This window comes from Schistocerca piceifrons, chromosome 3 (genome assembly GCF_021461385.2).
Source record: "Schistocerca piceifrons isolate TAMUIC-IGC-003096 chromosome 3, iqSchPice1.1, whole genome shotgun sequence".
Classification (NCBI taxonomy): domain Eukaryota; kingdom Metazoa; phylum Arthropoda; class Insecta; order Orthoptera; family Acrididae; genus Schistocerca; species Schistocerca piceifrons.
Window position 1 is genome coordinate 412148150 of NC_060140.1, and position 23229 is coordinate 412171378.

Genomic DNA, 23229 nt, shown 5'->3' on the forward strand with positions numbered 1-23229 from the left:
AACCCATATCTGCAGCTGCTGGTATTCAGGCATCTCGTTGTCTAACATGGCCCTGGTGTTGTGGTGGTGGTGCTGCTGCTGGACTCTGAATGAATCTGCCTCAAATTTCACAGCCATTTATTTACTGCTCCAGTTACTTGCCCTGGTGTGGTGACACCAACCTGCCCACTCTGGCCATTACCACAGTGTGGCATAGGTTTTGGAGCATGGCTAGCCCACTTTGCAATCCTTGTGTGTGCATGTTGTTATAATCTACGCTATGTGATTAAAATTATCCGGACACCTGGCTGAAAATGACTGACAAGTTCGTGGCGCCCTCCATCGGTAATCCTGGAATTCAGTATGGTGTTGGCCCACCCTTAACCTTGATGACAGCTTCCATTTTCATAGGCATACATTCAGTCAGGTGCTGGAAGGTTTCTTGGGGAATGGCAGCCCATTCTTCACAGAGTGCTGCATTGAGGAGAAGTATTGACGTCAGTCAGTGAGGCCAGCTACACTCTTCCGTCCACATTAAACCTACCAACAAACAACAGTACTTACATTTTGACACTTGCCATCCTTTCCATGTCAAACATTCCCTCCCATACAGCCTTGGTATCCAAGGCAAACATATTTGTTCGGATGCAGACTCTTTACAGTAATACACGACAGTTCTCACCTCAGCCGTCAATGCTTGTAATTACCCCACCAGCCTAGCAGATTTCCCAGGCCATCACATCCAACCCTGGTACTGTTGTTCCCTTCACAAAACAGCTTCAGAGCGCAGCACTGACTCAGTATTATCCTGGGCTGGAATGTGTTAATCAGCTATTCTGCCGCTTGGTGGGTAGATTTTTTTTTTTATCTACCCAATTAAATAATTTTGTCAATAATTGATTGTTTTCATTTTTAGATTATAGTTTTTGGTGCACTTGTATGATTTCATTGATCTGGATATTCAGCCCACCTCTCCACTCTTCATCATCCACATTTGTACTACAATTTCTTATGTCTCCACATCCTTGTCTAATCTTTCCTTCACTCATTTTGGCAGGCTCATAAACCAAGCCCAATTCTCAATGAATCTGAGCAGCTGTAGATCCTTTTGCACACATAAACCAAATTGCTGTGTGCACATCACAACTGGTGGGGAGCATCGGTTTTTCGAAACCATTGTTGTTTGCTTCCCCCCCCCCCCCCCCCCCCCTCCCTCCAACACAATTAAACAACTACTGAATCAAAACATTTATTTCCATGGCTTCAAAAATAATTAATAGATGGTGCAGCATTTGTACAAATTTATTCTGAGGTGGAAACATTTAAATATGAACAAAGAGCTTTTACCTTTCGAAATACACCCTCATATTTAAGTTGAGCACAATGTAAAACACCATTGTAGCATCCTATAGCACAAATTCTGTACATTGATAGGGGCAGTCAAGTTGAAAAAGGCATATCATTCTTTCAGAAGAAAAATGTAGTGACAACATAAGTGAATCTGTGAACTTTGAGAAAATTGAGAAGTTTCTCTAACTGTGTTGACTTTCATACAGATCCATATCACACTGCTGTAAAAACTAAACAACTGAGAAATTATTTTTGAAAGGCCATTCATTCATACCTGCAGGTTTTTGAAAAGCCTTTCATAGAGTTGCACATCTACTCCTTTCCAAAATGATAAATTTATTTTAAGTATCTAATTTTCAAACTGTTTTACATAAAATTGGCTCCAATCTTGTGCCTTCTAAAACTGGATGTATGTATGTTAATCATGAAAGCTATAAACCTACCACCAGCAAGCATTCTGCTGAAAGTTTCCTTCTACAATTTTCAGTACTAGCCATAAGCAAGTCCTGTTGAGGTTGCAAAACAAGATAGATAGTAAAATAAATACCATTATTTTCCTACTCTTCTTGTGAAATGATAGAATCTGATGCCTTTGTCATGAACCTATCTGAAAATAGCTATTAAAGACAAATTTCCTATTTGTGATAAGCATATGGTGCTAATAACTATTTTGGAAATTTCTGTTACAGGCAACAAGAAAATTCTTGCGTGGTAAATTTATCGATTCATTGAGAATACATGTCAAAGGTGGCTCTGGTGGTAATGGTCTTCCAAAATATGGTGGTGTTGGTGGCAAAGGAGGAGATGTCTATGCTGTAGCAAAGGAAGGTACTTATATTTTGGATACTACAATGCAGGAATAGGAGCTATACTCATGTAGTGAGTGCAATCAGTTGATGTATATTTCATGTTCCAACCACATGGATGTATGTGGTTTATGACAAGACTTTAGAAGTACATTAAAATAGCATCTCAGAAAGAGAAAAAAGATGATTTAAAAATGTTTAGGGTGAGTTTATAAAAATAGTTAAGGTAAATATTGCTATATTAAAATAATTTTTATTTTGTAGGAATAACCTTGAAAGATCTACAGAAAAAATTCCCAACAAAGCGCATTTCTGCAACTTCAGGAGGAAATAGTCTGCGTACCAGTATTCTTGGGAAGCCAGGTGAAGATAAGGTTATAGAAGTCCCAACTGGTATTACAGTTATTGATGAACACAAAAGAACTCTAGGTATGTTTTACTTTTTTATACATATGTGAAATTTGAGCCATTTATAGAAAAATGTTGAAATAAATCTTGTTATAAGGAATGTTAAATTGTTACAGTTATTCCTTACACATCATAAAAAAGATGATGTTGTAATGGCCTTTAGCTAAACCTGTGGTTTATATTCAGCAAATAGAGACAATGCCAAAAACTAAATATGTGTTTCAGGTTGTTCACTTATTTTTCATCTAGTCATACAGAATACAAAAAAAGGAGATGGAAAAAGGCTTAATGTACTCATCATCATTGTGAGTTTTAAAAAAGACATTCCTCTTTTTGGTCTGATTACTGAACACTTGTTGCCTTCAGTTGTTGTTGTTTGATAATCACCCTGATCATTGTGGAAACTGGTTTTATTAAATAAACTCGAGCTATATTTTGCATCATAAGTAAGAGAGGCAGTTTTTTGTGGGAGGTTGTGGATATAATATAAATCATATGAAAGAAGCTATTAAAAAGCAGATATCAACACAGCTGCCAGCGCAAGATGGGATGGTATTCACCAGTAAACCTCTGCTAGAGAAGAGGGGGGGGGGGGGGAGTAACTGCTGAGTGCTGAGTTCTCTCTTAGTGATAATAGAGTAATGTAGGTTCAGGGGAGGGGGGGAAGGAGACAATAAACGACAGAGACAGATTAGATACATAGAGTGATAAAAGAGCAGTATAGGAGATCTAGAAGTTACCACCTTGGCTTCTTAAGAGGCCTTGAGTTGTGTTAGACATGACAATAAACCTGGAACTCCTAGTGTTGCTTTTAAATCATTTTTCAGCAATATTGTACCCAAGTACAATACTTTATTACAGTGAAGAGTGATGAATGTAAATAGTGGAGTTCTCTTGGTTACTCAGTCATTTTCCCTGGTCATATTTTTAGGATTTGCATGTCAGATGAATTTTCAGTCTCCAGTGCAAAACTGTTTTTGTTCCTAAAGGCACTGGGACATATGATACAAATGTAAGACAGGAGGAAGAATTTTCTCATCTGCTCCAATTTCTTTAGTGCCCTATCAGTAATTTCTCACGTGTATTCAGCAGAAAAAAGTGATTCAGATGATGTAGACCTCCCATATTGGACTAATGGAACAGGGCATGTTGAAATCTGTAGAAATAAGGAAGTTGATATGGCATCCAAGGAAGCCCGTCAAGTACACACTGCAGTAAAATATGAAATCTCCCAGCATGCTGCTTCCATTCTGTTGAGTCTTAAGCCATTGGCAGGAAGAATGGCTAGAAGTGATGGCAAAAGAAGCTGTCATGAGTGAAAGCCGCTGTCCAGCCATGGCAATACTGCTTCAAGTAATACAGACAGACTGAGTCACACTGACTTGTCTTCCTGCAGATCACTTCTTCTAACCCAGTGTTCTCTATTCAAAGGAGAGGACCTCAGCTATATGTAGAGCTCATGATGGAGTGCACATTTCAGTACACCACATTTTAAGTTATTTAATTAGATAAATAAAACAATTTACTCCCCAAGCGGTGGCAGAACACACACGTAAAAAACGTCTGTAATTGGCAAGTTTTCGGAGCCTGTGGCTCCTTCTTCAGGCAGAAGGATTGAAGGGGAAGGAAGAGGGGTGAATGAAAAGGACTGGAGAGTTCTAGGAAAAGGGGTAGATTTCAGAAAGTCACCCAGAACCGCACATCAGGAAAGACTTACTGTATGGGATGAGAAGTGTTTTATATTCTTATGAGACGGCAGCAGTAAATTTAAGTATGGACATGAAAAATGACATATGACAAGTATTCAATGTGTGTGTGTGTGTGTGTGTGTGTGTGTGTGTGTGTGTGTTTTGGGGGGGGGGGGGGCACTAACTTTCATTAACATGGGGTGAAGGGTTCAGGGTTCACTTTGGCAGTCATATGGCTATAATTAGGAAACTGCCTTCAGACGTAAAACTTTATCTAACTGAAGACAGACTACTTTGTGTCTGTCAAATTCTGAGTAATGTCCTGCTGGCAAGCTGGAACAGTACATGGATATTCTGATATGTAGTAGTTGAATTATAATAAATTTGGTGGTTATAACCACTTTGAAATAGCCCGCAGCACTGTACATATTTGCAATCCTTTTTTCAATCCTGGTATGAGGTCCTAAAATCACTACCAATGGCTTGTAATTAGTGATTCAGTGGAGTTTAGTACTATATGGGGCACATGAATATTTCTTATCACAATTACAGTTTTCGGTCATTGCAAAGGCACTCGTCTGGATGATTGACTGATCTGACCTTGTAACATTAGCCAGCTGACTGATCTGGCCTTGTAACATCAAGCAACATGGCCTTGCCGTGTTGGTACTCTCTCTCTCTCTCTCTCTCTCTCTCTCTCTCTCTCTCTCTCTCTGAGTACTATAGGACTTAACTTCTGAGGTCATCAGTCCCCTAGAACTTAGAACTACTTAAACCTAACTAACCTAAGGACATCACACACATCCATGCCTGAGGCAAGATTCGAACCTGCAACCGTAGTGTTCGCGCGGCTCCAGACTGCAGCACCTAGAACCGCTCGGCCACCCTGGCCGGCTATGTTGGTACTGTGAACAACTGAAAGCAAGGGGAAATTACAGCTGTTATATTTCCCAATGATGTGCCCCTTTATTGTGTGGCTTAATAATGACAGAATCTTCCTGGGTAAACTACTCTGGAGGAAAAATAGTCTCCTACTCGGATCTCCAGACGGGGACTTCTCATGAAGATATTGTCATTAGGATAAACAGAACATGTTCTGTGAATCAGAGCATGGAATGTTAGATCCCTTAATCAGGCAGGTACCGAATTTACTCGAATCTAAGCCGCACTCGAATCTAAGCCGCACCTGAAAAATGAGACTCGAAATAAGAAAAAAAAAAAAAAAATTCCCGAATCTAAGCCGCTCCGGAAATTTGAGACTCGAAATTCAAGGGGAGAGTAAAGTTTTAGGCCGCACCTCCAAATCGAAACAAAGTTGGTCCATTGTAATAATGAGACACAATTTAGGTAGAGTGAATGACGATACAGCTACAGTAGTTTGGTTCGAGTCGTAAGCTTAGCAGTTAAGCTTTACCAGGTAGCCATTGCTATGCGTCAGGCGCTCCGTCCGTATTTATACGGGTATCCTTCCTTTTTCGCGTGCTTCGTCTGGTTTGAATAGATTGCTTATTTTGCTTTGATCTGATAAGTGCTGTTTTCTTTGTTATAGGTGTTTGCGTCACTCTAAGCTGAAAATGCATTACTGTACTGTGTCACGCAATGTTTGTCGCATTCTGATAGTGTGTGTTTACGGCCTGTCGCCGCTCGCGGCATAGCTTGCTTTTGTGCGCGCTACTGCCACTTACAATTCAAAAAAAAGAGAGAGTAATCGTCTCACTAGCGAAACAATGGCAAGAGACTGTTATTTGTTGTTACTTACACTGCTGCTTTCTTTGATAATGATCAACAAGAACCAAATAATAGACTGCGTATGATGAACATGTTCTGAACGAGAGTTTGGCGAAAATTTTTCTCCGTTTGAAAATCTTTGCGGCCGCTTCTTTAGCACATCTAATTCTGCACAGAAATTAGTCATCTTAGAATTAAAAATCTAGTCAGTTGCCGTGCTTCATTTCTGACTGTATCACTATTAGGCATAAGAATAATACGAATATAAACATGACACGATACGTATATTCTTCCGCGTTTGCTGCTGTCTCACTCTAGTTTCGTAGTTTATTAGGCAGGCAGGATTTAAATGAGATAGCAGCAAACACGAAAGAATACATGGCAAAATGTTTATATTCGTATTATTCTTATGGTAAAGAGAATACTGCATGTGATTCACATTTCATCAGGTTCCTATTAGCAACCATCTCTTCTCACAGGTAGGAAAAAATTCAGAAAGTAGAGTTGGCCATATTGACAAACATCCCAAACCGTCTTGCATGTCGGATTTTCGTAGTACATTGAAATTCTGCTACATTCGAAGATGAACAATACGGAATTTGTATTTACTTCGTTGGATAATGTATGACAATGCAGTGGTCGAAACTCGGGGCGGAGGAAAAAAAGCTCGCCTTCCACCTTTTTTTTAAATTTATTTACTGACGCGGAGGTTTTGGCGCCAGTATTTATCTTTGTGCCTACGAAGGATGCCTGTGTAGCGCTACATATATTTGACGGCAGAAGTTAGTTGTGGCGGCACCTACCAACATTTTTCAGAACTTCCACTTGCTTTGCACTCGATTCTAAGCCGCAGGCTGCTTTTTGGATTACGAAAACCGGAAAAAAAGTGCGTCTTAGATTCGAGTAAATACGGTAGTTTAGAGAATTAAAATGGGAAAGGGATAAGTCCCAGTTGGACACGGTGGGAATTAGTAAAGACTGTTGCAGGAAGAACAGGACTTCTAATAAGATCAGTGTAGTGTCATCAACCCAAAATCAAATAGAGGTACCTACATCTACATCTATACTCCGCAAACCACCATGAGGTGCATGGCAGAGAGTACATTCCATTGTACCCATTTTCTTCCCATTCCAGTCATGCATGGAGCGTGGCAAGAATGATTGTGCTTGCTGTAATTATTCTGATCTTATCCTCACGATCCCCGTGTGAGTGATACATAGGGGATTGCAGTATGCTCCTAGAGTCATCACTTAAAGATACAAACCAAACATCCATTAATACCAGTCTATGTTCCTATTAGCTCCTCAGTTATTGAAGAGAATAAAAGTGTGTATAGTGAGATAAAAGAAATTATTCAGATAATTGAGGCAGACTACATTTAATTCTTCCCCCAATGACCCATAGACCTTGCCGTTGGCGGGAAAGCTTGTGTGTCTCAGAGATACAGATAACCGTACCGTAGGTGCAACACAATGGAGGGGTATCTGTTGAGAGGCCAGACAAACGTGTGGTTCCTGAACAGGGGCAGCAGCCTTTTCAATAGTTGCAGGGGCAACGGTCTGGATGATTGACTGATCTGGCCTTGTAACACCGACCAAAATGGCCTTGTTGCGCTGGTACTGCGAACGGCTGAAAGCAAGGGAAACTACAGCCGTAATTTTTCCCGAGGGCATGCAGCTTTACTGATGGTTAAATGATGATGGCGTCCTCTTGGGTAAAATATTCCGGAGGTAAAGTAGTCCCCCATTTGGATCTCCGGGCAGGGACTACTCAGGAGGACGCCGTTATCAAGAGAAAGAAAACTGGCATTCTACAGATTGGAGCGTGGAATGTCAGATCCCTTAATCGGGCAGGTAGGTTAGAAAATTTAAAAACAGAAATAGATAGGTTAAAGTTAGATATAATGAGAATTAGTGGAGTTCAATGGCAGGAGGAACAAGACTTTTGGTCAGGTGAATACAGGGTTATAAATACAAAATCAAGTAGGGGTCATGCAGGAATAGGTTTAATAATGAATAAAAAATAGGAGTGCGGGTAAGCTACTATGAACAGCATAGTGAACACATTATCATAGCCAAGATAGACAAAAAGCCCACACCTACCACAGTAGTACAAGTTTATATGCCAACTAACTCTGCAGATGACAAAGAGATTGATGAAATGTATGATGAGATAAAAGAAATTATTCAGATACTGAAGGGAGGCAAAAATTTAATAGTCATGGGTGACTGGAATTCGATAGTAGGAAAAGGAAGAGAAGGAAACATAGTAGGTGAATATGGAATGGGTAAGACAGAGATTTAGGAACCAGGTTTTAAATTGTAAGACATTTCCAGGGGCAGATGTGGACTCTGACCACAATCTATTGGTTATGAACTGTAGATTAAAACTGAAGAAACTGCAAAAAGGTGGGAATTTAGGGAGATGGGATCTGGATAAATTGACTAAACCAGAGGTTGTAGAGAGTTTGAGGGAGAGCATAAGGGAACAATTGACAGGAATGGGGGAAAGAAATACAGTAGAAGAAGAATGGGTAGCTCTGAGGGATGAAGTAGTGAAGGCACCAGAGGATCAAGTAGGTTAAAAGACAAGGGCTAGCAAAAATCATTGGGTAACAGAAGAAATATTGAATTTAATTGATGAAAGGAGAAAATATAAAAATGCAGTAAATGAAACAGGCAAAAAGGAATACAAACGTCTCAAAAATGAGATCGACAGGAAGCGCAAAATGGCTAAGCGGGGTGGCTAGAGGACAAATGTAAGGCTGTAGAGGCTTATCCCTCTACGGGTAAGATAGATACTGCCTACAGGAAAATTAAAGAGACCTTTGGAGAAAAGAGAACCACTTGTATGAATATCAAGAGCTCAGATGGAAACCCAGTTCTAAGCAAAGAAGGAAAAGCAGAAAGGTGGAAGGAGTATATACAGGGTCTATACAAGAGCGATGTACTTGAGGACAATATTATGGAAATGGAAGAGGATGTAGATGAAGATGAAATGGGAGATATGATACTGTGTGAAGATTTTGACATTGCACTGAAAGACCTGAGTCGAAACAAGGCCCCGGGAGTAGACAACATTCCATTAGAACTACTGACGGCCGTGGGAGAGCCAGTCCTGACAAAACTCTACCATCTGGTGAGCAAGATGTATGAGACAGGCGAAATACCCTCAGACTTCAAGAAGAATATAATAATTCCAATCCCAAAGAAAGCAGGTGTTGACAGATGTGAAAATTACCGAACTATCAGTTTAATAAGTCACAGCTGCAAAAATACTAACGCGAATTCTTTATAGACGAATGGAAAAACTGGTAGAAGCCGACCTTGGGGAAGACCAGTTTGGATTCCGTAGAAATATTGGAACACGTGAGGCAATACTGACTCTACGACTTATCTTAGAAGAAAGATTAAGGAAAGGCAAACCTACGTTTCTAGCATTTGTAGACTTAGAGAAAGCTTTTGTCAATGTTGACTGGAATACTCTCTTTCAAAATCTAAAGGTGGCAGGGGTAAAATACAGGGAGCGAAAGGCAATTTACAATTTGTACAGTAACCAGATGGCAGTTATAAGAGTCGAAGGGCATGAAAGGGAAGCTGTGGTTGGGAAAGGAGTGAGACAGGGTTGTAGCCTCTCCCTGATGTTATTCCATCTGTATATTGAGTGAGCAGTTAAGGAAACAAAAGAAAAATTCGGAGTAGGTATTAAAATCCATGGAGAAGAAATAAAAACTTAGAGGTTCGCCAATGACATTGTAATTGTGTCAGAGACAGCAAAGGACTTGCAAGAGCAGTTGAACGGAATGGACAGTGTCTTGAAAGGAGGATACAAGATGAACATCAACAAAACCAAAACAAGGATAATGGGATGTAGTCAAATTAAGTCAGATGATGTTGAGGGAATTAGATTAGGAGATGAGACACTTAAAGTAGTAAAGGAGTTTTGCTATTTGGGGAGCAAAATAACTGATGATGGTCGAAGTAGAGAGGATATAAAATGTAGACTGGCAATGGCAAGGAAAGCGTTTCTGAAGAAGAGAAATTTGTTAATATCAAGTATAGATTTAAGTGTCAGGAAGTCGTTTCTGAAAGTATTTGTATGGAGTGTAGCCATGTATGGAAGTGAAACATGGACGATAAATAGTTTGGACAAGAAGAGAATAGAACCTTTCGAAATGTGGTGCTACAGAAGAATGCTGAAGATTAGATGGGTAGATTACATAACTAATGAGGAGGTATTGAATCGAATTGGTGAGAAGAGGAGTTTGTGGCACAACTTGACAAGAAGAAGGGACCCGTTGGTAGGACATGTTCTGAGGCATCAAGGGATGACAAATTTAGCATTGGAGGGCAGTGTGGAGGGTAAAAATCGTAGAGGGAGACCACGAGATGAATATTCTATGCTGATTCAGAAGGATGTAGGTTTCAGTAAGTACTGGGTGATGAAGAGGCTTGCACGAGATAGAGTGGCATGGAGGGCTGCATCAAACCAGTCTCAGGACTGAAGAAAACAACAAGATAGTGTCCTGATGACCCTTGTCATTTTGGGTTAAATAAATAAATGAAATAGTTTGCTATTAATGAGCAGTATAAACTGTAAATCATTTATTACTGGAGAAGACGTCTCTCCTAATTGTCTAGTGGTAAAGCACATGCCTGGAAACTGAAGGTTGTGGGGCCAAATCACAGTCAGACCACAGAATTTTCAATCTGCCCTTAATCTAGCTTTTATCTCTCACTGACATGAATATTCCCCAGGAACAACATGTCATTCAAATTCTACATTAAATTGTAGTTCCCTTTCTTGGTAGTATTACTGGGGTACGTTAGGGACACAGAACTCACTGGAGTTGCATCCAATTGACAGACTTGCATCAGGCTGTTGAGCACAGAAATTATTATTATGCTGAAGAACATAATTTTATACAATGCAATTAGCATCTTGAATCAGTTCATATGTGGCATTGGGTGATTGACATGAATGTTTAGTCCAAAATAACTATTTATATCAAGAATATAATAATATATATCAAGAGATTGACAGTAATCATATCTATGATTTGTCAGCAGCATACACAGCAGAAATCCAAGTAACACCCATAAATAAGCATAGCCCAAAGAAAGTTGAGATCTTTATCATTGATGCTGGATATAATTTTATCAGTTACTAAATAAACTGATCATGATCAAGGGCGGCTCAGGTGGTACTAACCCATTTAAAAAAGTAGTTCTGTTTATCTCACAAATTATCTTTGTCAGTTATGGTGGTCATATGGCTTGCTATATTGAGACCTCCTCAGCAGGGCTGTTTCGATCATTTGCTCTTTTGCAGATAGTATCAGATACAATAGAATGATTACTACCTTTCTCTTAACTCCTTCATGGTCACTTCTTGACTCTGTATAGCTGCAGCTTTATTGGCCTAGAAATGAACTCCATGTATGTCTCAATCCTTCTGCACTCATTCTCACACCTCTAACAGTACTCAATTCCCTTTGTGTGCCTAATATTCCTGTGGCCCCATAGTTGATGCGTTATAATCAGCTTGTGGTGTAATATTGTGCATAATAATTTGTGCTCGTTTTCACAATACCCAATTCTTTGGGTTTTACTTTTCGCCCTAATTCTACTTCATACAGCTAAGTAACTGACCCATCATCCACTTCCATTTTTCCTTCCGTATTGGTACAGACTGAAATTGCTATACAGTGAAAACATTGTACACCATCACTAAGCAGTCAGTAAACTTTTCCCAAAAACCAGATTTTATACTTATGTGTTTCAGGAAGGCATAGATACTATGCTGCTTCTTTCCCACGTACTGCTTGTTTGGCAACATTTTCTTATTTTTTTCAGTGTTGTGGATTTTTTGCCTGCTAGTTGCCAGTTGCTCTGTCACTTTGTACACACTTGAGCTCATTGTTTGTGTTGCACCCACATTCTATGACCAGTTGTTGCCTACTATTGATTTCCTCTATTGTCAGCTCAGTGTTCACTTTTTATGGTTAATCCATGTTTGTTTCATTTTGAAAAATAGCTTATGAGACAGTAAGCCACATGCATTGAGTTCCTCACCATATTTTATATTAATTTAAGTCACTGAAAAGTTACTGTGGAAGTTGAGTGCACATGAGATCAAAAATATGCTAGACCATGTAGATCCTATTCAGGGTGTGATGTTTTAATTCAGATCTGATAGGATAAAACTACCTACTATGCTACTATGCTGATAAAGGCTCAGTTATTCCTGACAATACCTGAAGCTCGCTCACTCTTTTGTTATTAAAATCATCACAAGAGAACTTTAATGTGCTTGTTTATCATTGCAGTATAAGTCCCATTAATCAAACAGATTAGTAATTTAAACCTACAATTGCCTTAGTAAATGAAAGCATTAGTGTATTCACATGCATGCTAACAATTATATGCCATCTTGCCCTCCTATATTCTGATAGTGCTCAACTACCTTTTTATTGCTTGCCCCTAAATAAATTACAACCTTCTGTAATCATACTACTGTTGTTCTACTGTAATGTTGTGACTAATTTCCTGAATTGAGACCAATTGCCTGCCGTTGGTAAGTTGTGTTCATTAACTGCTGTATATTTATTAGTGTCCTCAACTGCTCACAGCAGTCTTCAAATGCTGACTTACTTCATTGAAATTTGCAATTCTAAAAAAGTGTAACACACACAGTAAATCCTGGAAGATCAGGGATATGTAAGGGTAGCTATTTGACAAGTGAAACCAATGTCAAACATTATAGAAACTTGTACAACTGGTGATATTTCAAACAATATGAACAGTAATTAGAAAGGCTCATCTTTCTCCTTAGATGTTATTTCTCTCATTGATTGTTTCCTGAATGGTCTGGTATTGAGAGTTGTTTCAGCTGAAAATTAGGCCATACCTCATGATGGTTTCAAACAGTTAGTAATGAAATCCTTTAGTTGGGAAAGAAAGTGCAGTCACTGTAAAACTAGTGCTAGTTAAAGCACATACAATTTTAATGAAAGCTTTAACAGTAGAATCATTCAGACTGTTCCATAACAGAATTTATCTAAGCCAATAGATGAAAATAATGTGCCATACATCCTGAAACCATGGTACGCATCCAGTGTTTGACACTTAACATTCACCTGTAGGAAATGTGGTACCAGCAGGAGTGCATACTTAATATATGGTGTGCAGAGTGTGGTAGACAAGTCCTTACTTTATTATGCTGGACAGAATTACATCATAGTCAACACTAATCAGAGGTTTGACACATACTCAACCATCACAGATATTATTGTTAACTCAATACTGAGTGAGTTGGCGCAGTGGTTAGACGCTGTAGACACTGGACTTGCATTTGGGAGGACGGCGGTTCAATCCCGCGTCTGGCCATGCTGATTTAGGTTTTCCGTGATTTCCCTAAAACTCTCTATGCAAATGCCGGGATGGTTCCTTTCAAAGGGCACGGCCGACTTCCTTCCCCATCCTTCCCTAATCCGATGAGACCGATGACCTCACTGTCTGGTCTCCTTCCCCGAAACAACCAACCAACCAACCCAGTGCAGCAATGTTTATTTTGTCATTCAGAGGTGACATATAGTCACTATGTCACCAGTGAGACCCCCCCACCTTAGTGTGGAGCACAGGAGAAGGAGAAGCATTGCAAGGAGGTTAAATATCAGCATTGATCTGTGGTGTAGCAAGAGCCGCAGTGATGCCGGAGATCTTGTAGTCTCTGAGGTGGGCAGGAGGCTGGAGAGTGTGTCCAAAGTAGGAAGTAGCCAGTACCAGTGCACTGTCGTCAGTAGCAGCCTCAGCAGAGGGCGTTGAGGGTGGAATGGCTGATGGTATAGTTCTATTGTCAGCTGTAGCAGGGACAGCCACACCATAAACGGGGGTGGTTATGATGTGGAATCCCTTGGTAGTGAGCCAGGACATCAATTCCACCATGACCATATCGGCCTGTATAGGCAATGTGTAGCGGTAATGATGCAAAATCGTGCTGGTCCCAGATCTCATGTCTTCGTACTGCACGCAGACAACCAGGTTTTCGTTAATGAGCATCACAGATATATCCTCAGGGAGAAAGTCAGAGAGGTTGAGCTGCAGTGTGCAAAGGGTAGAAGACAGTTGGTCAGGTGCAGGGCTAGATGGCGGCTGCAGAGACCGTTCTGCAATGGTCCAAGCTGGCTTTAATGTATTAACAGACACTGTCGATCATTTGTCCTATCATTATGTCGAATGTGTTCATGCTGCAAGTAACTGCTTTATGAGGGCTTGTATACAGTGGGTACAGGGCCAGTCTCACAGCAACAACACGTAGCATCACATGCAAGCAAGTGGACAGCTCCGTATGGACAAGGACCTGCGGTGTTGCGTGGTGTGATAGGGGGGAGTGATGGGTAGATGCAGGTTTTGTATGTGGCATCTAACACAGGCGATGAGTTCTGGTAGGTCACAATCGGTGGAGGATGTAGCCTGTACAACAGAATCGGCGGGAATAGATAATGTGCTTCCACACAGGATCTTGGCCAAAGATACATCTTCCTTATGGGTGGTGCAGACACCAAAAAATACACAGGGAAGGGCTTCTGTCCAAGATTCTGGATGGCACATTAGTACCACTTTTAATATGCGGTGCTGTCTTTCAATGAGACCATTCGACTGCAGATGATATGCAGTGGTATGTAAATGGTGGCAGCCACAAAGATGATATAGTTCATTGAATAGAGAGGACTCAAATTGTCTACCCTGATCGGTAGTAAGCAACACAAGGCAGCTGAAACATGTGATCCACATGTTGCCAAAAACTTTGGCAGCAGTCTTGGCGGCTTTATCAGCAGTGGGTGCAGCCTCGGCCTACAGCGTAAGTCTATCAGTCAGTGATATAACATAACGCGCTCCATCGGAGACTGGAAGTGGAGGATCGGGAATTTGCCAAAGGGGGGTTGGGGGGGGGGGGGGCGGGAGGCTGAGCATGGCAGCCTGTTTCACTCTGCTGACACGGGATGCACACTCTGTTCCATGTGGCGCAGTCTTTCCTCACAGAGGGTCACACGAAATGTTCTGTCACTAAACGTACAAAGAGACATACCCCAGGGTGCGCAAGATTGTGGATGAGATGGAAGATTTGTTTAGGAAAAGGTTTCAGGACAACTGGTCAGACCCTGTCACAGGACACATCGCACCAAACTGGTATGGTGAAGCCATGGAAGGTATGTTACTCAAGTTTGAGGCCTGTATCCAGGCTGTGAAGCATGTTCTGTAAGTCTTGGTCTGAGTCTTACACTATGTTGATCTGGTGGTAATCGGACCAGACAGAGGAAGAGATGATGCCCAACAAACAGTCTGTGACAATGTTGTCAGCACCTTTGACGTAGCACTCGTTGGTCATGACCTGTGAAATAAAATTGAGGTATTGAACATGCCTGGGGAGGGGTCCTCAGAAAGGTTGTGTAACATGTCAGCCAGAGAACAGTAATCCAAGTAAATAGTAAGAGGCCTGCCCTCTCTTCTCAATAGTAGCAGATGGCCTCTTAGGTGGCGAGTAGCTCATGGTCAAAGGTTATCAACTTACACTACATGTCTGAAAGTTTATGAGAGAAAAACCACCGATAGCAAGGTCTCTCACATTTGCTTTTGTAGTAAGGTGGGTGTCGGGAGATGGATGAGCCAGTATAGTCATGTACAGGAAGTTATCCTTAATTTTGTCAAAGGTGGATTACATGGGATGTGTCCACTTAAGGCAGCATTTCCTTGCAGTATTCTTCCTGTGCAGGACTTCATTCAGAGGAAGGAGGATCTCAGCTGCGTGTGGGATGTGTCTCCTGTAGAAATTTCTGACACCTAAACACTGCGTAACTTGAGGTATGTGAAGGGAGATGGCAAGAGTCATATTTGGTCAGTCTTCTCTGATGTTGGCTGGATACCTGAGACATCTATGAGGTTGGCAACAAATGTCACATGGGCTTGTAATAACTGACATTTGTCTTCATTATTGACAAACTCACGGACAGTTAATCTGTCAAGGACTTGTTGTAAGTGAGCCTCGTGCTCTTCCGCTGATGGTGAGAATAAAAGGACGTCATCTATGTAGGCATTAAAAAATGGTAGACTGAACAAAACTTTGTCAGTAAAATGTTGCCATGTTTGTGTGGCAGTTTTTAATCCATAAGACATACACAAAAACTCAAAGAGTAATGCGTAGTTATCATTGTCTCTGGTATGTCCTCTTCCACTACAGGAATCACAAGCAACTATTAATCAGATTGCGTGCATATGGAGTATTGTCTCAGTTGTGTGACTGGATTCATGATTTCCCCTCAGAGAGGTCACAGTTCGTAGCGATAGATGGTAAAACATCAAGTAGAACAGAAGTGATATCTGGCATTCCGCAAGGTAGTGTCATAGGCCCTCTGCTGATCCTGATTTACATAAATGATCCAGATAATAATCTGAGCAGCCCCCTTAAATTGTTTGCAGATGACGCTGTAATTTACAGTCTAGTAAAATCATCAGACGATCAATTCCAGTTACAAAATGATCTAGAGAGAAAATCTGTATGGTGCGAAAAGTGGCTATTGGCACTAAACAAAGAAAAGTGTGAGGTCATCCACATGGGTACTAAAAGAAATCCGATAAATTTTGGGTATACGATAAATCGCACAAATCTAGGGGCTGTCAATTCGACTAAATACCTAGGAGTTACAATTACGAGCAACTTAAATTGGAAAGACAACATAGATAATATTGTGGGGAAGGCGAAACAAAGACTGCACTTTGTTGGCAGAACACTTAGAAGATGCGGCAAACCCACTGAAGAGACAGCCTACATTACACTTGTCTGTCCTCTGCTGGAATATTGCTGCTTAGTGTGGGATCCGTACCAGGTAGGATTGACGGAGGACATCGAAAAAGTGCAAAGAAGGGCAGCTTGTTTCGTGTTATCGTGCAATAGGGGTGAAAGTGTCACTGATATGATACGCGCGTTGCGGTGGTAGTCATTGAAACAAAGGCAGTCTTCTTTGTGGTGAGCTCTATTTACAAAATTTCAATCACCAACTTTCTACTCCAAATGCAAAAATATTTCATTGACACCCACCTACATAGGGAGAAATGATCATCATAATAAAATAAGATAAATCAGAGCTCGAACGGAAAGATTTAGGTGTTCCTTTTTCCCATGCACCATTCGAGAATGGAATGGTAGAGAAGTAGTATGAAAATGATTTAATGAACCCTCTGCCAGGCACTTAACTGTGAATTGCAGAGTAACCATGTGATGTAGATGTAAATGTGGAGGTAGAACGTTTTACAGTCAATAACACTGAATATTTTGGCAGTCCTGTAAAGTAGGGACTGGATAACTGTCTATAACAGTTCGATCACTGAGCCATTAGCAGTCGCCACACAGGTGCCACAATTTGTCTTTTATAGGAGACACCCAGGGACTGAAAGCCTACTGAATGAGGTGACATATGCCACCCACAATCCAACACAACAACACTCTGTTACCAAAGATGTAACATAGCAGTGGAGTGGTGGTGCTGGGGTTTACAGGCATATATAATGACATTCCAATGAACAGAGTTTCATGCTTTCATTACTCGCAAATATTTAAACAGAAGACTCAAGAGGTGAACCCCCATTTAGCCTTACAAGAGAATTGATAAGACAATTTTATCACACAATGCTTTTTTTTTAATACAACTTTTAAGATCAATGACTAGGGAAAATTTGAATTTATACTTTCATTCCCCCTTTACCCTTAAGAAACAAATAAGATTAAGGCAGCAGCTAATGAACTAGCATGACATAAGCGTACTAGGAATCAACCAACACAACTTTCAAATTATGCAATGGGTTCACCTTCCTGATTTGGAATAAACAATTTTAAAGCGCCCACAGATAATCCTTACACAATAGACAAGTCTATTACTGTGCTTTGTTCATCGTAATAATAAAGCTGATGTAAACAAACACAAACGCAGTGATTAGTTAGCAGCCGTAGCTCTTGTGCATTGGTGCTGTTCCATGCTTGGATGTAGATCCAACTTATGTTTTACATATCTTATTACTGTGTCACTCTAAATGAAACTTTATGGCTGTTAATACATCAGAATGTCTTAAACATTCTTCTCACTCATACTTTAGCTAAGTAATTTTTATTTCAAAAATCATATACAGTCACAGTCTCTGTAAATGCTACTTGTGTTCTGATTGTCTCACTGTTGATCTGTACAGTGAAAATGGATGGCACTGCTTCCTGCTTTGTAGTGAAACATGCACATGGAACACTGTTAACACTTACAGCATGGTGCCCGTATGCCATACGGGCGCGGCCGCCCTGACGTTGGCAACGGCGCCCGTATACCGTACGGGCGAGCTTTTATTTGGCTCCGTAAGTGCATTTAGCGCGTCTCCGAAGCAGTTTCGTCAACTAATGTGGAGGTATTTCATTCTTCTTCCACAAGAGGCAAGCACTTATTGGCTATCTCACCCTGGGAGCGGCTGTGAGCACAGCAAAGACGAAGTTACCTGCAGTTCATTCACAGGTGTTTACGGTCGTGAAAATATCGCGCAGCGAGTTGACGGAGGCAGAGATCTTAGAATCGTCCATTTCAGATCCTGCATCTCCATAAAGAATATCTGACAAGGAGGATTCGTACTCCCCAAACGAAAGTACAAGTGATGATTCAGTTATGTATATGTCTCAATTGTTCATAAAGTGAAGAGTTCATTATCACATTTTGTATTGTGAGTAATGTTCATTACTTCATTTGCATTTAGTACCATTTAGTACCAATCTTAGCATTATTTTTTTCTATGCAAACAATGGTACAGACCATCAGTCACCATCTGTGGTACCTGGTCATGTGTGGCTCACTGCGTACAAAGAGCAAGATTGGTCGGAACTAGACGATCAGCCAGCACTGCCGGATTTCCAGAAAGTAGTCGCCGGTGCATTGCATTTTTCAGATGCCACTGAGGAGCTTCGATATTTTAGTTATTTCTTTGATGACGACCTTATTCGGCTCATCAAAAGTGAAACGAATCTGTACACTGGTAACGTTATTACGACAATGCAACGCAAAGGTAGCCTGAAAAGAAACTCTGTTTGGCATAAGTGGTCTGCAGTAAAACTGCAAGAGATTTACTGGTCTCTCAGTATTATTTTGCATATGTCCATTGTCAAATTGCCGAAAATCAGTGATTATTGGTCAACAGATCTGTTTCCGCAGACAGGATTTGCGAGTAAACTGTTGAGTCGCGATCGATTTTGCGCTCCATTGTCGATGTTACACTTGAATGACAGTGCTACGTTCATTAGCAGAGGCGAAGAAAAGCACGACCCACTTCACAAAGTGAGGCCTTTGTTTGATTTCTTTGTGAATAAAAGCAAAATTAGTTTTTGTCCAGGCATGAATCTGACAATAGATAAGGCAATGTGTCCCTTTCGTGGTAGAACAAGCTTCAGAGTATACATGAAAAACAAACTCAATAAATATGGAATAAAATTGTATGCTCTCTGCGATTCATCAACTGGTTATATGCTAAACTGTGATGTATGTACAGGTTCTGCAGGCAGTGTTGACAATAGTATCCAGGGCCTTGTAAAAAGGTTGTGTTCACAGTACTTCGCAAAGGACATTGCATTTATATGGATAGGTACTACAACAGCCCATCCCTTTTGGACATGTTGTGGGAAAATAAAGCTCTTGGAGTGGGAACTGTAATGAAAAACAGGAAAGGTTTGCGATGAATATTCAGAACACTAAAACTAAAAAAAAAAAAGATAGTTTTTCAAAGGAAACACCAACTCTTGGCAGTGAATTGGAAGTCAAAACGAGATGTTTTTTGTCTTTCCAAAAAGCATAAGTCTACCAGCACTAGTATTGCAGTGAGGGCCAAAGGTGGAATAGCAGAAATTGTAAAGCTAGATGTTATTATTGATTACAATAAGAATAAAGCTGGGGTTGACAGAGAAGATCAGTTCTCCAGCTATTATCCGCTTGCCCGAAAAACTTTGAAGTAGTGGTAAAAGCTGTTTTTCCACTTGTTTATCGTGTCAACTGTCAACAGTTTTATTTTATATAAAGAGAACACTAGGAAGAATGTATCCCTAGTAGACTTTATTCAGAGTGGGGAAGAAATTGGCTGAGAAGGGCGGAAATATTTTTCAGCGACAAGCCGCTTCATCCTCACAAATTGAGAGGACATTTGCAAGGCACTTTCCAGAGAAGAACCCACCCACTGCAAACAAGGTGAATACTACTAGGCATTGCAAAGTATGTTCAGACAGGGGGAAGAAAGAGATAGGTAAGCGCATCAGGAAGGAAAGTAGATGGTGGTGCAAGGACTGTGGCGTTGGTCTTTGCGTCCCACAGTGTTTCCAGGATTTTCACACAAAGGCTAACTACATCTGAACTATTAAAATACTCTAGTTTACAAGTACCTGCTGTTAGACAGTCCAGTGATATTTTGTTTTAAATTTAAATACAGTAATAATTGCATTACTCAAGAGAGAGATCATGTAAAACTTTTTTATCCACGATATTTTTGTGTTTTCTTTTTTTAATTATAACACGCATTTGTATTTTATATTGTAAAATAAACTCACATTCATGTAAAGCTCTTACTTTTTCCTTTTAAGTGATGCAAGAACCATATTCCTATCATTTGTCTATTCTTTGCAATCTAATTTCAAACATCCATTAAATATGCCAGTTCACAGCCAAGTGCCGGGTGTAAAGAGGGCGGTGTTGAAAGTGTTAATGGCAAGAAACAAATTATTCTTTTTTTTCCCCAAGATTACAGAGAAAAATCAGCTTTGGTAAACAATAGCAGCGTTGTTGAGTACCCATCGGCGCAGCAGATTTGCTCCCAATCACGACATGGTGTGGCAGATGGGGTCGCCACTGTAGGGAATGTGGTAACAGCGGGAGTTCGTATGTAATAAACAGCACATGGAGTATGGTAGACAAATCTTTAGTTTATTTTGCTGGACAAATTACATCATAGTCTGCAGTGGTCAGAGGTTCAAAATGTACTCAACCGTTACAGATTTTATTGTTCGCTCTACTGCCAAGGGCAGCAATGTTTATTTTGTCAGTCAGAGGCAACGTATAGTCACACACCTGTTTATAACCTTCTCCTGTTCATTAGCCTTTGAGCTCATTTTGTCTGGTTAACTCTAGTTAATCACACAACCGCACTGTGGTTACCAATTCTCCTCCAGTGGGTGTACCCATATCTACTGTCAACCTGTCGTAGCTCACACTCGTTTCTCTGCTGTGGTACTAATGAAAGATAAACTGGGTAAACAACTGACTGTAGAAACTATCTGTGTTGCATGATACTTCAGGTTTTATGCCAGAAATCATATAACTAAGGGTATTCTATTTTAAATAATTAATTTGCTTCCCAGCATTTAACAGTATTCTTAGAAGTGCAATGATCATTTATTATAATTTCAGGTCAGTTGGACAATGATGGAGAGAAACTCCTCCTAGCAAGAGGTGGTGCCGGTGGTGCCCCACATTCTCAGTTCCTGGGCAGAAGTGGCCAAGTGCATTCTGTCACTCTTGATTTAAAAATTATCGCAGATGTCGGGCTCGTAGGCTTTCCAAACGCAGGGAAATCTTCCCTCTTGCGAGCCATTTCTCAAGCGAAGCCAAAAGTGGCCTCTTATCCCTGTAAGAACTAAACTGCATTTTCTTTTCTGCATAGATATACAGTATACTAACACCGTGTTTCAAATCAGTTATCATCGTAGTTGTCTAAAACAAAAAATATTGTTTTATTGCAAGTGGTTGTTAAAATTAACCACTTATCACATTGTAAGAGTAAGAGAAGTAGAATTTGTCTACTATTATTTTTATAGGATTTTTTCCTTCTACAAATTTATCTTGTTACCGTTACATCTGTACGTGATATTTGTTACTTTACAACAGCATTCAGGTATCTACTCGACAGATAAGAAACTATATATGATTGTGAGCACAAGGTGTGAATATGATTTGTTTGCCCTCAATTCCATTCAGATACATTATGCATAAAAAATTACTTACCAAGTATGTGCTCTAAATGCTATAATTTTGTCCTGTCACCTACTACAGACAAGCTAATGTATTATAAGGATCATTGAGAATTTAGTAGTATCACCCAAATTTTCACATCTATCACATCTGAAAAGCTGTGTAAGTAATTTCACTTGAAATCTAAATGTCTCAAAGATTTTTCATGGGTATAACGTTTATTGCTGTAAACTGATAGAAAGTATTTTTTGTTTCATTCCTAGTCACAACCGTGAGGCCAGAGATCGGAATTATTGAATATTCAGATATGAGGCAGATCAGCGTTGCAGACCTACCTGGACTTATTGAGGGTGCTCATGTGAATGTGGGACTGGGCCATAAGTTTCTTAAGCATGTGGAACGCACTCGACTCCTAGTACTTGTTGCCGATGTGCAAGGATTCCAACTGAGCCCGCAGCACAGGCATCACACATGTCTTGATACTGTAGTGCTTCTTAATAAGGTAGGGCATATGAATTGCCCATTAGTAACAAGTAGTGTATGGTTTCAGTTGTTAGAGAAATCCAAGATTATATGTAACACTGTTATGTTTCAAGATAGTGATAACATAAGATTTTATTTGGCCTTAATTCTCACTCTGTCCCATGAGAGGTAGTAGGCAGTAAACATATGGCAATTAGTGTTGTGTAGATATTCAGTTTGCTAAATGTTGAAACTGATTTTGATAACGCACATTCTAATCAATCACTTTTATCTGTTTCCTTAATTATTTGTTTTTCTTGTGTCTTCTTTAGCAATCTAAGTTCAGGATGAGCAAGTCACTACATGTTCAGGGTGCAGCAAAACAATTTGACCAAAAGTGCAAGCCAGAAAGACAGCATTAAATAAAGGAATTTGATTATAGGAACTAGAGGACTCAGCTGAATATTTTCAGCACTACAGAAATGTAATTGAAATCTGACACATGGACATCTTTAGTCAAATTGTAATGTAATTCACAGGAAATGGATTCATAAACAAAATCTTTGGGCCAACCTATCATCATGATGGGAACAAGAAAAACTTACAGCATCACATACACATGTATTATACTTAGTTGACATATCCTACAGCACTTCTTCAGAAATAAAAACAATCATGTGTCCATGTTTTATGTTTGAGTATGTCTAAAAGGTCAAATCATCATCATCATCATCATCATCATCATCATCATTTAAGACTGATTATGCCTTTCAG

General features: G+C 40.1%; 1 protein-coding gene across 1 annotated transcript in view; it reads left to right on the forward strand.

The window, feature by feature from the left end:
• The window catches only part of LOC124788330 (GTP-binding protein 10 homolog), a 63344-nt gene that overhangs the window by 5100 nt on the left and 35015 nt on the right, over window positions 1–23229 (forward strand). Inside the window, exons 2-5 of the mRNA XM_047255577.1 lie at window positions 2019–2157; window positions 2400–2564; window positions 21433–21651; window positions 22257–22495. Of these exons, the coding sequence (XP_047111533.1) occupies window positions 2019–2157; window positions 2400–2564; window positions 21433–21651; window positions 22257–22495 (762 nt within the window). The remainder of the gene's footprint in view (window positions 1–2018; window positions 2158–2399; window positions 2565–21432; window positions 21652–22256; window positions 22496–23229) is intronic.